The sequence below is a fragment of the Ammodytes marinus genome (genome assembly GCF_949987685.1).
Source record: "Ammodytes marinus genome assembly, chromosome: 10".
Classification (NCBI taxonomy): Eukaryota; Metazoa; Chordata; class Actinopteri; order Uranoscopiformes; family Ammodytidae; genus Ammodytes; species Ammodytes marinus.
This window is the reverse complement of record NC_137214.1, coordinates 29,912,132-29,929,631: the sequence shown is the minus strand read 5'-3', so window position 1 is coordinate 29,929,631 and position 17,500 is coordinate 29,912,132. Positions and strand designations below refer to the sequence as shown.

The 17,500-nt window shown below is 37.0% G+C and overlaps 2 protein-coding genes across 2 annotated transcripts in view; both read right to left on the bottom strand.

Annotated features, from left to right (window-relative positions):
- Positions 1–5,819, bottom strand: part of cenpu (centromere protein U) — a gene marked incomplete at its 3' end in the record, with an annotated part of 8,361 nt that extends 2,542 nt beyond the window's left edge. The window contains exons 1-9 of the mRNA XM_080036117.1: positions 5,776–5,819; positions 4,998–5,052; positions 4,533–4,617; positions 3,747–3,960; positions 3,592–3,649; positions 2,659–2,739; positions 1,816–1,918; positions 1,322–1,384; positions 995–1,121 (exon numbers count right to left, since the gene is read on the bottom strand). Coding sequence (XP_079892243.1) covers positions 995–1,121; positions 1,322–1,384; positions 1,816–1,918; positions 2,659–2,739; positions 3,592–3,649; positions 3,747–3,960; positions 4,533–4,617; positions 4,998–5,052; positions 5,776–5,780 — 791 coding nt within the window. The 5' untranslated portion in view covers positions 5,781–5,819. The remainder of the gene's footprint in view (positions 1–994; positions 1,122–1,321; positions 1,385–1,815; positions 1,919–2,658; positions 2,740–3,591; positions 3,650–3,746; positions 3,961–4,532; positions 4,618–4,997; positions 5,053–5,775) is intronic.
- A 3,205-nt stretch (positions 5,820–9,024) lies between these two features.
- The window catches only part of LOC307256554 (long-chain-fatty-acid--CoA ligase 1-like), a gene marked incomplete at both ends in the record, with an annotated part of 18,165 nt that continues 9,689 nt past the window's right edge, over positions 9,025–17,500 (bottom strand). The window contains 11 exons of the mRNA XM_080035581.1: positions 9,025–9,165; positions 9,501–9,572; positions 9,967–10,071; positions 10,835–10,978; positions 12,471–12,587; positions 12,927–13,015; positions 13,650–13,722; positions 14,240–14,335; positions 15,387–15,521; positions 16,336–16,470; positions 17,204–17,281. Of these exons, the coding sequence (XP_079891707.1) occupies positions 9,025–9,165; positions 9,501–9,572; positions 9,967–10,071; positions 10,835–10,978; positions 12,471–12,587; positions 12,927–13,015; positions 13,650–13,722; positions 14,240–14,335; positions 15,387–15,521; positions 16,336–16,470; positions 17,204–17,281 (1,185 nt within the window). The remainder of the gene's footprint in view (positions 9,166–9,500; positions 9,573–9,966; positions 10,072–10,834; positions 10,979–12,470; positions 12,588–12,926; positions 13,016–13,649; positions 13,723–14,239; positions 14,336–15,386; positions 15,522–16,335; positions 16,471–17,203; positions 17,282–17,500) is intronic.

Here is a 17,500-nt window from a genome sequence, read left to right as displayed (position 1 = left end):
ACACACACACACACACACACACACACACACACACACACACACACACACACACACACACACACACACAGTAACTGTCTCTAACTGCCATTCTGGAGAACACTTTTGGTCAAAATAGGTGAATATCTCCGTATGATCCGCTACCTGTCCGGGCATGTTGCTAGCTACGGTGGGCCCCTTTGTTTACATACCAGTTTACAGAGCCTAGGCTGTGTATTAACACTGGATTTATTTTCAGCGCGCACACAGTATGGACAAGCTGTGGAAAGTGAGGAGATATTCACTGATTTCAACAAATAAGGATTTTCTTTTTTTTCCACTGACTCCTCCTTTAAATGATTCAAATGTTCAATGTAATTAGTTTATTGTGTTGGGACGAGATATAAAATTATTAAAGGTGGTGACAATGATTCTCCTCAGGATCTGTTAAACAAGGAGAAGGAGCTTTTAGTTATTATGCACCAAAAATCTGGAACAAACTCCCAGAAAACTTGAGGTCTGCTGCAACTCTCAGCTCTTTTAAATCGAGTCTGAAGACTTTTTTGTTTCCATTTTAACCTGCTATTTTTATTTTATTTGCTTCTTTTATTTGCTTTTAAATGTTTTATAATGTGTTTTATGTATTCTAATCTTGTGGCCTTGTGTCTGAATTGTGTTATATAAAGAAACTTGCCTTGCCTTACCTGTTCATACTGTGTGTAACCTCAAAAAAAAAAAATCAAATGTTAATAAACAGCCTAGACTCTGTAGACTGGTATGTAAACGAAGGGAAGTACATATACTGTACATTACGGACAGGTAGCAGATGTCGTGATTTGTTATTTGTCAACAAACATTTCCAAAAATCGCTAACCCCACCTTTAATGACAGGCTACAGACATGAGCGGGAGGTGTGGTGAGTGTGTAAATGTGTTTCGTTTTTACCTGTATTGTAGTTTGTACCTGTATTGTAGTTTTTACCTGTATTGTAGTTTTTTACCTATATTGTAGTTTGTACCTGTATTGTTCACAGAAGTCGGTGAAAGCGTTCAGAACCACGTCTAACTGCGTCCCTCCCTGTCCGCCTGCTTTCTTAGTCTTCTGTTTGTCTTTATCTGCCTCTCCCGATCCCGGTGACACACTGCCTACAGGAGCAAGAATCATCTTTATACACTGTTCAATCGGTTCAATTGATTAAGCCTATCAGCTTAAAAAAAAACACACATTTCTTTTAGACCCGGTTGAAAGATGTCACATTCACAAAAAAATATTAAAAAAATTAACATTAAAAGATTTTCTAAGATTTAAAAAAATAAATGGAGATGCTCGCCCCTCGTTCTGTTACCTGATGATGATTTTCTAGATTTAGATTTATCAGACAGAGACTTTCTTCCAGCAGACGCGATGCCTACAGGAGCAAGAATGAGGTTTATACACTGTTCAAGTTTACAGTTAGAAAAAATACATTTATTTGAGATCTGGTGAACAGTTAAAAAAATAAAATAAAATAAAATAAAATAAAATAAAATAAAATAAAATAAAATAAAATAAAATAAAATAAAATAAAATAAAATAAAATAAAATAAAATAAAATAAAATAAAATAAAATAAAATAAAATAAAATAAAATAAAATAAAATAAAATAAAATGTTGTTTAACTTTTACTTTTCATGACAGATGAAAATTTTTTTGTTTAATTTTTTATACATATTAAATTATAATTTATTTTTATTTTATTTTTAAAGAAACAACTTCATTTGTGTTCTTAAGATGGTGCAAATGTTTGTGTATGTAGTGAAAAAAAAAAAAAAAAAAGATGCTCCCCTGTAATTTTCTTACCTGATGAAGATTTTCTAGATTTAGACTTGGATTTAGATTTGTCAGATGAAGACTTTCTGGTTGTGTGTAAGCTGTGCATCTTCTTCTTCTTGGGACTCGGTTTCTGAATTAGTGACAAAAAGAAAACGATTAATACCTGTACATGTTATTTATTTCTTAACCTTTATTTATATACAGGTAAATCCCATTGAGACCGAAGACTCTTTTGCAAGGGAGACCTGTTTTCCTTTCCCACGTTACCATTCACACACACATTCATACACCGATAGCAGCAGGCTAACTATTGACATTCACACGAGGCAAGGTGGGTGAAGTGTCTTGCCCAAGGACACAACACCCATGACACAAGTGGCAGGGCGGGGATCGAACCGCCAACCCTTCGATCATTGGCCGACCTGCTCTACCACCTGAGCCACAGTTGCCCAAAGTAGATTTTAAGGTGTGCTATGCAGTTTCAGAGGAGTGGGATTTGTTTACATTTACAGAGCCTGCAGTTAGTTTACAACAACAGTTTTTCTCTACATGTGATTCCTAGAATTGAATAATTCTATCATCAAGGAACCTGGAACCAGATGTAAGACTAGAATATGATACAAGACTGTTGGTTGCTGTAAACAAGTTAACAACAACGGTGAAACAGTAACTTTTCGAGTAAGTTTCTAACTTCATTCAATTAACCCAATAATATTTTCTATACCTAATTCTCTGACACACACAAAGTTACACAGTGCACCTTTAAACTCATTATGTATAGGGCATTTCATTATGTTAAATAAACTATGTATAGGACATTTCACTATGTATGTAAAGGGCATTTCACTGTCTGGTGAGGTTGGTCCGTACCCAGCTGGCTTCCTCCTCAACCTCCTCATCAGAACTCAGGATCTTGCGTCTCTTCCGGGCGACTCCAGAATCAGAATCCTCCTGAAAAAATGTAATAATAATGTATTTTTTTTTTTTTACAGTATCTATGGTAAAATGACGTTGTCTCAGTGTATCTAAAGCCTTCGCTTAGTAGTTTTATTTTATTTTATTTGTCTTTAAACCTGCAGTGTGTAGAATTTTGGGTTTTATTTCCTAGCAGATTTTGTAGAAAGTAATTATAATATCCATAAGTACATTTAATTTAGTGCATAATAGCTGAATTTTTTTTATATTATTATTATTTTTTCCCTTAGAAAGGGTCTCATATATGTCCATATTTCTGCATATCTTGGACCAAGGCCTAGTGCCGCCATCTTGAAAGTGTCATAGTTGGAATGTCATCAGGTGCATTGTTTAAGATTTAGAATTGTTCTTGTCCTTGAAGGCCACTGTAGCTTCTGTTATTATTCAAAAGGGTTGGGGTTACCCAGGGAGCGTTGCATTCTAGAACTTTCTAGAACTTTCTTGATGATGTCATATTACACACTGCACCTTTAAGACGTTATTTCCACTGTGGAATAATATGTATGCAGTACCCTGTATATATTTTTGTGATATCTATATTGTTTTTCAGCTCGAAAGATTTTATTATTTTTTTTTTTTAAATCGCATTTTAAACTGCATGGCCAACACAGATGACAAAATTAAAGCAGCCCCCTTCCAAATATAGCACGCCTAATATTGCAATATGCATAATATTGCAATGTAGCGTACCATACATACAAAAAAACTGAAAAAATTAAATTAAATTAAATCATATCGTATCATATTGTTAATTCCTTGCCAATACCCAGCCCTAGTTTAATATACAGTAGACACAGTTCCTTTGTTATTTTATTTATGTTTTCTTACCTGGGACTGCTGATCACTTTCTGTCTCCTTGTCTTTTTTCTTCTGCAGATTTTTGACCCTAATTTTGATGCAGAAACAGATTTTTATTTGATATAGATAATTTAAAATATTTCATTATACAATAATTCTTGAAAAAACTCCATTTAGACCCTTACTTTTCTTTGGCTTTCCCTCCAGTATTTCTCCTCTTAATCTTCTCCTCCTTCTCATTCTCTCCATCCGTCTCCACCTCCTTTCTCTTCCCAGCTGTTCTACGTTTAACATTCTCTTTTGGAATCTTGTCTTTTCTTTGGGGGCCATCTTTGTTTGTCTGCCCTTCCTCTGACACCTTTAAATCTTCCTCCAAAGCCGTGCTGTGCAGAGGGTTGTCTAGGAAACAACACACGGAATTATACGGTCAGTTAGTTCAGTTTTGACACTGCAGGCTAATACATTGCTTATTAAAGACCTACTTCACCGGTGGAAATATGAAGGTGTATTGAACTCTGAGATCCTATGTAGTATAAATGTGCAAACATCTTTGAAATCGGTTCATCCGAGCCTGAGAAAAGGCAGAAAGAGTGTTTTATGGTCTCACTGTCTAACCCTACATTTTACTAGTGTGACATCATACTAGTAAAATGAAATAAAGATTTAAACTCTGGCTTAATTGTTTTAATGTCAGTAATCAACTGGCAAAGTTGCATGATGATATTTATAAGTTAAAAATGTAGACAGTTGGACGCTCCGGTGGTGTAGTGGATAGAGCGTGTACCATATTGGCTCAGGCCTTCGTTGCCGTGGTCGCGGGTTCAAATCTGACCCGTAGACCTTTACTGCAGGTCATCCCCCCTCTCTCTCTCTCTGTCTCCACATTTAAACTCTGTACTGTCTAATAAAGCTTGAAAATGCCCAACAACAAAAATTTTTTTGGATAGACCATCACAGAATAAACTACTCACTGTTATTGGCCTGCAGTCCATCACTGAAGCTGGTTGGGTAGCCGATAGCTGACAGGTCGGGACTGTCCACATTATCAACAATTTTCTGGATTAGAACACAAATTAAGAACAATGAATAAAAGTCAAAAAGTGTAATAATAAAAGAAGCGCTTGTGGTTTAATATCCGTCTCTCCCAACTATATAATAAACGAAACAAAAATGCCCCCAAAATAATCTAAAAAAAAAAAGAAAGAAAGAAAGAAAGAAAGAAAGAAAGAAAGAAAGAAAGAAAGAAAGAAAGAAAGAAAGAAAGAAAGAAAGAAAGAAAGAAAGAAAGAAAGAAAGAAAGAGGTTTCATAACATCACAATTATAGACAATAGTCAAACGGAAATGCTCTCCTCCTGTTTTTAAGGGGGATATCATATTGCTGTATTTGCCATTGTATCATAATGAATATGCTAAAAATGACCAATCCACAACTTACTTGTTTTTCCTTTTGTGGCACTTTGGACACTTTCGCTCCTCTGCCCTTCTTGGCACTGTGGAAACAAAGAAAAGTTTCATTGTTGTCAAAATCATAATTCTCAATATTTTTGACACCTCCAATCAAATGGCTCTGGTAATAATGACGTCTTGTTGGGCTTCCTCATAATCAACTCTAGACTAGTTGGTTTATAAAGCACAAAAATGTTTAGGGCAAAAATATTTTATTTTGTTATATTATGTATTATTATTATTAGGACTAAGTATGGAGAAGCAGATTTAGTTTGAATGCCCTAGGGCCTACATATCTGGAACAAACACCCAGACAACTTTGAGGTTGTTTTTTTTCTATATTTTAAGCGCAATTTCAATACTTTTTGTTTGGTAAATTCACACCGAACTCCATTCAATAATGTAGCACTTTCATGTATTTAGCAGTTATTGCCAAATGAATTTTCTCACAGACGTGACCAATATAAGCTTTCTTTCTTAGTTTATAGCTCCTCTACCATTCGGCATGTTTATATCACCACCAAACAACACTGAAAACCTCACAAATCAATTCAAAAAGCTGTTATTTAGCTAAAATAATGCCGAAAAGACCCTTTTTTAATGTGTAACGTTCAATAACATTTGACAGTTAGCACGCAGGAAGACGTTATACGGTCAGATTTTTAAACTAAACGTGACTTTGCCAACATACGAAAGACCAGCTTGTATAATAGACTGAGGGCTTTGTAAATTAGCTAAATGATAACTCGTAATTCGATATTTCTCACCTCATTTTGAAGGAAATGTAGCACCGTGAAAGCAGTTTGTTTTGAAAGTGGTTCCCGCAAAATGATTCGAGCTCCGGACCGTACCATTCCAGATAGGGAGGGGGGTGGACAGTTGGTACAATATTTTTAAAACGAAAAAGTTAAAGCACAACATCTGAATTAATATGGATAAAATTACCACAGATAACAGTTTATTGAACGACTATAGTTGTATGTATACAGTTTACTTGAAATACGCATTTGTACTGAAAATGTGTTAGGATTAGATTTCGGTTCTACGGAGAGCGAAATGGTTCACTATTTTACGATTCTTTTTAAATATTTATTTTTTATACAATGCAGTGCAATGAATGAATCAAATAAACAATTTTAGTTCCAGCAACTCAGCAAGAGAATAAAAATCATGTCTTCGCTTCATACATATGGCCAACCAAATATAAACAAAAAAAAAATATGTTATTAATAAAGAAAAAATTAAAATAGCCTATGATGAGAATTTATATATTTTAGTTTATTAAAGGTGCAGTGTGTAATATGACATCATCAAGAAAGTTCTACAAAGTTCTAGAATGCAACGCTCCCTGGGTAACCCCAACCCTTTAGAATAATAACAGAAGCTACAGTGGCCTTCAAGGACAAGAACAATTCTACATTTTAAACAATGCACCTGATGAAATTCCAACTATGACACTTTCAAGATGGCGGCACTAGGCCTTGTTCCAAAATATGCAGAAATATGGACATATATGAGACCCTTTCTAAGGGAAAAAAAAATAATAAAAAAAAAAATTCAGCTATTATGCACTAAATTAAATGTACTTATGGATATTATAATTACTTTCTACAAAATCTGCTAGGAAATAAAACCCAAAATTCTACACACTGCAGGTTTAAAAGAGCTGTGAAAAAAACAAAAGACATGAGATCACACTTTTGTTTAAAATGATTTTTAATTAAAACCTTTACAAAAAAATCATTTGATATTACAGTAGAAACAATTACACTGTGTAAGACGGAGAGTCAAGTCAAAAGTATTTCAATGAAAATAGAAATACAAATTCAAGAGGATTTCCTTCAGATTGTATTATTTCATCACTTCCCTTTATTATAATCATTTATGAAACAGATTTATTTGAAAAAAATCGCTTCCCTGCCAGTTACCGTCATAAATAAATTACAGTTGACACAGTATCTCTATGTCCTTATTGTGTGTGTGTGTGTGTGTGTGTGTGTGTGTGTGTGAGAGAGAGAGAGAGAGAGAGAGAGAGAGAAGGAGAGAGAGAGTGTGTGTGTGTGCGTGTGTGTGTGTGTGTGTGTACGTAGCTACCTTTGTTCAGACAATCTTTATAATATGGCTCATTTTGCTGGACAAAAGCTTATTCATGCAAATATATTTATCATGTTAACGTTCTACTGAATAAACTCAAAAACAAAAATCAAGACATCGGACGATAAAAAGAAAAAATCTCATCAAAAGACACCGACATGTTTGTGTAGTTAAAGATGGAGTCAGTGATTCTGGGGAACGCTTGTTGTCAAAATCACTTTTTGTTAAAATCAGTGAATATCTCCTCATGATCTGCTACCTGTCGGTACTGTGTGTGTGCTGCTCAATACATTTGGTGTTAATACACAGCCTAGGCTCTGTAAATTGGCATATTGTAAGCTACGGTGCGACCCATTTGTTTACATACCAGTTTATAGAGCCTAGGCTGTGTATTAACACTGGATTTTTTTTCCAGTTCACACACAGTACAGACAGGTAGTGTAGATCATGAGATATTCACTGATTTTGACAGCAAGTGATTTTGACAACAAGCGTTCTCCAGAATCACTGACTCCACCTTTAATATGGCTCCTTATCCACATTTTAATCATAGTGTACACACAACAATGGTCTGAGTTTCCCCTCTTCCCTTTATAAGTCAACATGTGTGTGTGTGTGTGTGTGTGTGTGTGTGTGTGTGTGTGTGTGTGTGAGAGTGTGTGTGTGTAAGTGTATTTTAAGACGTATTGTGCTGTTTTTGACACTAAAGTCCTGAGATATTTCATGCTACAAAGAGCTGCACTTGAATAGGCTATTTTTCCCTTTTTAAAAATGATTCATATCAAATCATTATCACAATAGAATCTCTGCTGTACATTGAATAAAATCAAAAACTATTTCATCAAAATTTTCACATTTCATTTTTTAAGCCTAAAATCTACTAAGAGGTTTTTGTATTATCGCAACAGAACTTATAGATAATTCATTTTGTTCTAAACGCTCTGAACCAAGTTATTTTAAAAGCTACGTCCCTGCATGTCCCTGCGCTTGGTTTATAAGCCATGTTTCCACACAGTAGCTTGGCACCCCAACGAAACGGTGACAAAAATAGATACAGCACAGTTCTCTTCTCTTTTTTTTATGCGCTTTAGCTTCTACTCCCTGAATTGTAAAGGTGGAGTCTGCGATTCTGGAGAACGCTTGTTGTTAAAATCAGTAAATATAATCTTGTATTACACAGCCTAGGTAGTGTAAACTAGTATGTCAACAAAAGTGGCCCACTGTGGCTAGCAACATGCCCGTTTACAGAGTCTAGGCTGTGTATTAAAACTGTTTTTGTTTCAGCACACACACACACACACACACACACACACACACACACACACACACACACACACACACACACACACACACACACACACACACACACACACACAGTACGAACAGATAGCGGATCATGAGGAGAAATTCACCGATTTTGCAAAAAGTGATTTCGACAACAAGCATTCTCCAGAATCACTGACTCCACCTTTAATCTAAAAGCACCGTTAGCTGAGACATTGTCCCTTTTCTACATTGAATAACCTGGTTTCCCTTTCATTGTGACTAGTCAATAAGTTAATCACAACTAGTTTAAATGATGTTGTCGATAGCTGTAATAATCTTTGTTGATACAGCTCTGGAAAACATGAAGAGACCACTCCAAATGTTCAGTGTCTCTCGTTTTACTATTTATAGGCATATGTTTGAGTAGAATGAACATTTTGGTTTCATAATATAAACTACTGGCAATATTTCTACCAAAATCACAATAAAAAAATGTTCATTAAAGAGCATTTCCATTAAGTAATGTAGAGATGAAGATTGAAGAAAAATCCAGAGTGGTCTCTCAATTTTTTCCGGAGCTGTATGTGTATTAATCTTTGTTTATATCTGTAATCTATTTCTACATTTTGATCTTTCTTTATATCTGTAATCTATTTCTACATTTTGATCTCAGAGTAAAGTTGATCTATCTGCGGCCTGAAGTGTTGCCTCATCTCGTTCCTCTTGGCTTTCAGCGTCGGAGTGAGCAGTCCGTTTTCTATGGAGAACATCTCTGTGTGGATGTGGATCGACTTCACCTTAGAGACAGACAGACAGACAGACAGACAGACAGACAGACAGACAGACAGACAGACAGACAGACAGACAGACAGACACACACACACGTTGGAAGGTTGTGTTACAAAAGATGACAGTTTTCTAAAGATTATTTTATTGAGACATACAACAAATTTCACTGCACTTCCTGAAACAATGCTCAACATACGTACAATCACACTTTACATTCACACACACACAACTGTCAACATATGCATTATAAAAAAGTGTGTATTGTATGAACACTAATAAATAAGAACACTAATAAAAATCATATATTCTTGAATCCTAAGATTCAAGAATATATATGTTTTACCTGCTCAAATGACTTGAGGCCTCCTTCTTTACCCAGTCGCAACATGTCGTTCAAGATGGCGGCTTTCACTTCCTGTATATAAAGAAAGTACAATAATGTTCCTCAGTGTCAATCAATGCTTTGTAAATGGGCAACTTTGCAAGCTGTTCGGAAAAGCTGCGTTTTGTAATTACCGTGAAATACGGAATATAAATAGCACTGGTATATAAGAGGCAGTCTGTTTCTCGGTGACTGCCAGAAGGGAAAACTTTTTTCTATGGTTCTAATTATTAATACAAATGTGTATATAAATTATGCTTTTTCAACACTATTTAATTACATTTTTTATTTAGATGAAGAAGAAAAAAGGTATTAAAAGTGTGTCCTTTACACCAGATTTTGAGGTATTTATTAATCTAAAGGAAAATTAATTAAAAGTGTATGAATCTACTGTAAACTGTCACTAAAGTCTATTTAAAGTTCTTACCGTTTTGCAACACAGCTCCTGGTAGCTGCCTACAAGTCCCAGAATCCTCTTGGTCCAGCCACAGAGGAAGTCTGGGTCGGGCACCACTACGGCTACCAGACAGGCCTGGAGAGGAACAACACAATACAAGTTAAATACAGCAGAGATGTTATTTAAAATGAGTGAGCTGTGGTTTTATAATACACACACTCACACAGGCAGACGGACAGACAGACAGACAGACACACATACACAGACAGACAGACACAATACAACACACACACACACGCACATGCACGCACACGCACACACGCACACACACACACACACACACAGGCGCACAAACACACACACACACACACGAGCGCACAAACACACACACACACACACACACAATACAACACACACACACACAGGCGCATACACATACACACACACACACACGAGCGCACAAACACACACACACAAGTTAAAAACAGCAGATATGTTATTTAGAATGAGTAAGCTGTTTTATAAAGTGTTAGTGTACATAAGTATAGTTAGGAAGTCTACACTATAACCACTAAACCAGAGTAGACATTTGACATTGAAGATATCTGTAATAAGAAAACACGTTCACATCATTTGGAAAAAATTACGTCATTTTGCATAGGAACAATGACGTCAGTTTTGTCTAGTCAAAACTGAATTGCAGATATCGCTGAATGTTTTTTTGACTTCGAAGAGTTGAATTATGGGTTTCTATAATACATATCCACACACCACTTAAATGTTACAACAGCTTGCCACACACACACACGCACACACACGCACACACACACACACACACGCACACGCACGCACACGCACACACACACACACACACACACACACACACTCCTCCCCGTACCTGCAGACTGTCTCCGTGCACAAAGACTTGAGCAACGGCGTCGCTGCGTGTGTAAACGTTTTCTATCTTCTCCGGCGCGATGTACTCGCCCTGCGCCAGCTTGAAGATGTGTTTCTTACGGTCCACGATCTTCAATGTGCCGTTCTGAAAACAACACAGACAAACATATAAATAAAATTAATTAATTATTATTATTATTATTATACAGAATTAAGCTTAATACACATATTTATACCAACACAGACATACATAAAGAATTTAGTTTTAATACACACACTTATTAATAACTACACAGACAGACATACCCCAGAATTTTTTATTTTTAACCTTTATTTATACAGGTGAATCCCATTGAGTCCGAAGACTCTTTTGCAAGGGAGACCTGTTTTCCTTTCCCACGTTACCATTCACACACACATTCATACACCGATAGTAGGCTAACTATCGACATTCACACGAGGCAAGGTGGGTTGAAGTGTCTTGCCCAAGGACACAACAACTATGACACAGGTGGCAGGGCGAGGATCGAACCTCCAACCAGCCAACCATCAGCCGACCCGCTCTACCAACTGAGCCACAGTCGCCCCAAAAAAATTGTTTTGTGTTCAGAGACACGGCAGGCAAATACATCATTTTTCAAGCACTGGTAATTTTTTAGATTTTGGATAATTGCTTCCATAACATGTCTTCTCTCATACCAGTATAAATCAAAGTCCAACATTTATATTTAACTAAACCTCGACTTGTCTGTTTGCAACTGTATATTTCAAATGTTTTCAATATGCCAATCTGAAAACACACAGGGTCAGTTTTTGTCCACTTATTAATGAATGAATGAAAGTACAATTTATATAAATAAATAAAATAAGAAAAAAATAAACACACACAGACAGACCATAAACAAGATGGAAAATCCAATAAATGATAAACTTAACAGACAATTTAGAAATACATAAAGACAAGTATCACCCTGTATATTCAAAGTACTCACACACACTAGCCTACTCCAATGTATGTCATATTGTATCAAGCTATTTATTTATTTAACCTTTATTAAATAAAAATCTAGCTAAAAATAAATACAGTAAATAAATATACAAATCAAGCAGCATTAAAATTAGTGAAATTTCATTTCTGTACCTTTGTTTTATAAAAACACAAGACAGAGAAACAGATTTTTCGAGCTTAATGTAACGAAGTTTGGTTGAAGTTAAAATGTGTAAAAGCCAAGTGAACAAATTGAGGGTAAAATCTACCGGGAACCATTTCTAACCTTTATTTATGCAGGTAAATCCCATTGAGTCCGAAGACTCTTTTTCAAGGGAGACCTGTTTTCCTTTCCCACGTTACCATTCACACACACATTCATACACCGATAGCAGACTAACTATCGACATTCACACGAGGCAAGGTGGGTGAAGTGTCTTGCCCAAGGACACAACAACCATGACACAGGTGGCAGGGCGGGGATCGAACCTCCAACCCTTTGATCATCAGCCATCATTTCATGCGTATGAGAACCTTTTACCTTTTTTATGGTTTATGTCCTTGTTGTGATGGTGTTTGTTTGTGTGTGTTGTAAAAAATAACTAAACATCAATAAATATATTGTGAAAAATAAAAAATTATAATCTACCGGCAGCCATTTTCCAATATCTCCGGTGTGAAGCCAACCGTCCTCATCGATAGTCTCCGCTGTCTTCTCTGGGTCCTTCAGGTAACCCAGGAATACGTTAGGACCCTTCACACACACCTGGACGGACACACACACACACACACACACACATTATGAATAACATCTCAACTCACCCTTTATGGCATTTTTATTTTGTCGAACAATATTTCTATATGTTTATATCAGAAATTGGACCTCTGTGTCATATTTCCCTACTCTGGCATGTTTAAGTCTTGTTGTATTTCTAATACTGATGTTAATTAATGTGCATTGTCCCTATCAAATAAAGTAATCAAATAAATAAATGGTTGGTTGTATTTTTTACTTAATTTTTTTTTTTAATAAAATAGGCCTACACTAAAAAGGCTGAAAAAAAAGGGTTATGATTTTCTGTGATGTAATTAGTTAGTGTGTTACCTCTCCCTCCCCGTTGACAGCGAGGTAATTCATCTCAGGAACGTCGACCAGCTTCACTGCGTTACAGGGAAGAGGAGCTCCAACGTGGCCTGCAAACGTAATGGCAGACAATTCAGACCTTTAACAACTAAGACAAAACATCGCTTATTTATTAGTAGTTCAGGTTTATTAAACAGGGACAATGCACAATAATAAAAACATTTAAAAAAAAATCATAAATTTGCCAGAATGTATAGATTTTACATCCGTTGTACCTGGATTGTGCGTTAGAGTTAACCCTGTGCCTAGATTTGCTTTGGTACAGGGTGTTAAACCTCTTAGTTAATTCTAAATAGATTAAAGGTGCAGTGTGTAATATGACATCATCAAGAAAGTTCTACAAAGTCCTAGAATGCAACACTCCCTGGGTAACCCCACCCCTTTAGAATAATAACAGAAGCTACAGTGGCCTTCAAGGACAAGAACAATTCTACATTTTAAACAATGCACCTGATGACATTCCAACCAACATGGATGCCTCCATAAGACTTGCCCGCTCAATGTACAAAATGTAATATTAATATTTGTAATTCTCCGCTCAGGAGGATAATTCAGATTATTGGCAGAGGTGATTTTACACCAATGAGGACATATTTATGAATGAGGATATTGATTTTAGCTAATAAATTACTAAAAATGTTACACAGTGTCCCTTTAAGTCAGTTAAAGTGTGTTATTTATTACCTGCAATCCATTCTCCAGGCATTGTGGAGGAGCATCCAGCAGTGCACTCTGTCTGTCCATAACCTTCAAAGAACTGAGACAAAGAGGAAAAAATATGAATATTATTTTTATTTACTGTATAATAACTGATATTACTGTGAGTGTGGATGAGGACATGTCATGATTACTGGTCAGATAGTCGTAGAAACACGACTCAGAGATAAATTCGTAAGAGTATTGATGGCAAATAAGTGCACCAAACTTTTATCTATTTTCTGGCTACATGCAGTTTTGTAACGATTCAAACACATTCTTTTGGTGTGTAAATACAAACAGACACCAGATAGTAAGCCAGTGAGATAAAATATTCAACTACAATTTTTATGCACAGTTTCAAAAATAATTATAAATATTCTGACCAGGATAAAAGGTGGTAAGGAGAGCAGATAACATGAGTAAATAGCTGAAATCAGCATGTGAGTGAGTTTGAGTGTGTGTGTGTGTATGTGTGTGTGTGTGTGTGTGTGTGTGTGTGCGTGTGTGTTTCTCTGTCTGTCTGTGCGTGAGTGTGTGTGTCTGTCTGTGTGTGTGTGTGTGTGTGTGTGTCTTACGTGGCAGCCCATAGCAGCTCTGAGGAAGGTGAGAACAGTGGGAGAGATGGGAGCAGCTCCAGTCAACATGAGACGCACGCGACCGCCCAGACTCGCCTGTAGGGGGCAGCATAACACAACACAACACAGTATGTCACTCAATCCTCCCTGCTACAACCAGGGTTCCCACACATTTTTACCAATTTCCAAGTTTTTTTTTACCCATTTTCAATTACTTCAAGGAGCTTAAAGTAGGTTGGCCTTTTCTCAATTACATAGCTCAGTAATGCTTTGTCTCTAATGTGTTATATTTGTCTTTCAAAAGCTATTAATTAGGAAACACGCACTTCCCAGGCATTGTTGCGGATAAGAAAGCTGCTAACTGGTAAATTAACTTTTTCAGAAAAACAGCCAACTATACACTTATATCAGTCACATCCCCAACCAAAAGCAACGTCACATAATGTCTGTTTCCTTATTGAGTCAACCTTCTGACCCACCTTCAGTAGAGGCTGCTAGTCTGTCAGTACAAGTCACTAAAACACTACATATGACTTAGGGCCTTTTAACAACTAAATGTTTAAACTAGGGCTGTCAAGCAATTAAAAAAATGTATCTAGTTAATTACAGGCTCTGTGATTAATTAATCTAAATTAATCGCATACTTTTATGACACTTTTATACCTGTTCCTCACCTGCTACAATTTGTTTCTCTCTCTCTCCCTCTCTCTCTCTCTCTCTCTCCGTTTCTCGTAACTTCTGTCTCCACAACAGACAGCGCTGCACTGCCACAGATGCCTATGCCGATTCATTCCCCATCGTCGTACTCATAGGCAAAAATATTGACACACATACACACACGGGGCGGGTGTCCGTTTACGCGGGACACGAGACAGCTAGCAAACAAAATTGTACACACGGAGGAAGATTGAGAGATACTTTCTATACATTATAGAAGTGCGATTAATCTGCGCTAATTTTTTTTATCGCGTTAATTTTTCTGTGATTAATTAATCGAAATTAACGCGTTCATTTGACAGCCCTAGTTTTTGTTATTGCAACATTTTCAAGTGCAATACTCCAGACTAGTTTGCAGGCACGTACTAGGGATACACCGATCCACTATTTTTAGTTCAGATCCGGTTTTCACTTTGCATAGTGTGTTTACCTGGACCTTCCCGAATATGAGTCTGTCCCAGATTGTGTCTCTCCTGACGATGCCTCTCTTAATCTCGGCTTCTTTCCTCCTGAAGGCGAAACCCAGCAACCAGCGCTTCAGAGAGGTGTTAGCCTGACCAAAGATCTACAGAGAGAGAGAGAGAGAGACAGACAGACAGAGAGAGAGACACACACAGAGAGAGACAGACAGACAGAGAGAGAGACACACACAGAGAGAGAGAGACACACACACAGACAGAGAGAGACACAGACAGACAGACAGACAGATGGACAGATAGAGAGACAGACGGACAGACAGACAGACAGAGACACAGACACACAGGGAGACAGATAGACAGATGGACACACACACACACACACACACACACACACATGGATTAGGAACAGCATTAATAGTGCATTAAAGATGGAGTCAGTAATTTTGCATAAAGCTGGTCAAAATAAGTGAATGACTCTGCATGATCCGCTACCTGTCTGTACTGTGTTTGGGTTGAAAAGGGGTTAGCATAATCATAATGCCTGGGCTCTGTAAACTGGTGTATAAACGCAGGCGCTCACCTTATCTTCTTAACCTTTATTTATACAGGTCAATCCCATTGAGACCGAAGACTCTTTTTCAAGGGAGACCTGTTTTCCTTTCCCACGTTACCATTCACACACACATTCATACACCGATAGCAGCAGGCTAACTATCGACATTCACACGAGGCAAGGTGGGTGAAGTGTCTTGCCCAAGGACACAACAACCATGACACAGGTGGCAGGGCGGGGATCGAACCTCCAACCCTTTGATCATCAGACGACCCGCTCTACCAACTGAGCCACAGTCGCCCCCTTATCATAATGCCTAGGCTCTGTAAACTGGTGTATAAACGCAGGCGCTCACCTTATCATGATGCCTAGGCTCTGTAAACTGGTGTATAAACGCAGGCGCTCACCTTATCATACATTCTGTTGAGCAGTCGGGGAACAACAGGGAACACAGTGGGTCTCAGTGTGTTCAGATCGTCTGACAGAAGTCGAATGTCTCCCTGGAAATATCCAATCCTGGCTCCGTGCACCAGCATTAGACCCTGTGTGCCGTTCAGAAAGATGCCGGGGGGAAAAACAGTAATACAGTAATAATTGTTAAGTTTGTAGTGAAAGAGGGCCACACAAAAGGGTTTATGTTACGCCGAGACAATGCAGGTGAAAATGTTTTTTTTTTTTTACTTATAGATATCATCATGAAACTTTGCCAGTTGATTACTTACATTAAAACAATATTTTTTTGTATTACAATTTTGTTTAAAATGTTTGGATACATTTGAAGATATCTCACTAATTATATGTCAATTTGGATCTCTTTAAAAACTAAAAATATAGATGAAAGTCAAAAGCTTTATTTCCCTTTTAAAACATATTAGACTATAATGTTTGTACTAAAAGTATACACAACAGGTTTTGTATATAGTTTAGTTGATATAAGTTCAGATTTTTGGTTCAGAGTATTGACAAAACACAAATGTTGAGATAATGTCCGTTAAAGATGGTTGTATAGGAGAAATATACAGATGCAAACAGACAAGGTTTAGTCAAATAAACACCTGAATGTACATGTTGGACCTTTTTATTTATACTAGTATAAAAGAAGACATGTTATGGAAGCAAAATAGACAAAAATCTAAAATATACTACATTAGTAAGAAAAAATAGACAAATACCTCAAAATGTACTAAGTAATTTTACCTCCAGTGTCTTGTCGTAAACAAAGGGTTACTATAGGTTACCAAGGGTTACTATGGGAACTAAAGGTAACATACAGACCTGAACTACTCGCTCAAACATGTGAGCCAATGGCAGGAAGGAAATATGGACGTCACTGGAAAGCATGGGACAGTGAACCTAGAACATGTTCACACACACACACACACAGGCAGGGACACACACACACGCACGCACACACACACACACACACAGGCAGGGACACACACACACACACACACAAACAGACACACACACGCACACACACACAGGCAGGGAAACAGACAGACACAGGCAGGGACACACACACAGGGAAACAGACACATACACACACATAAGCACACAGGCAAGACACACACA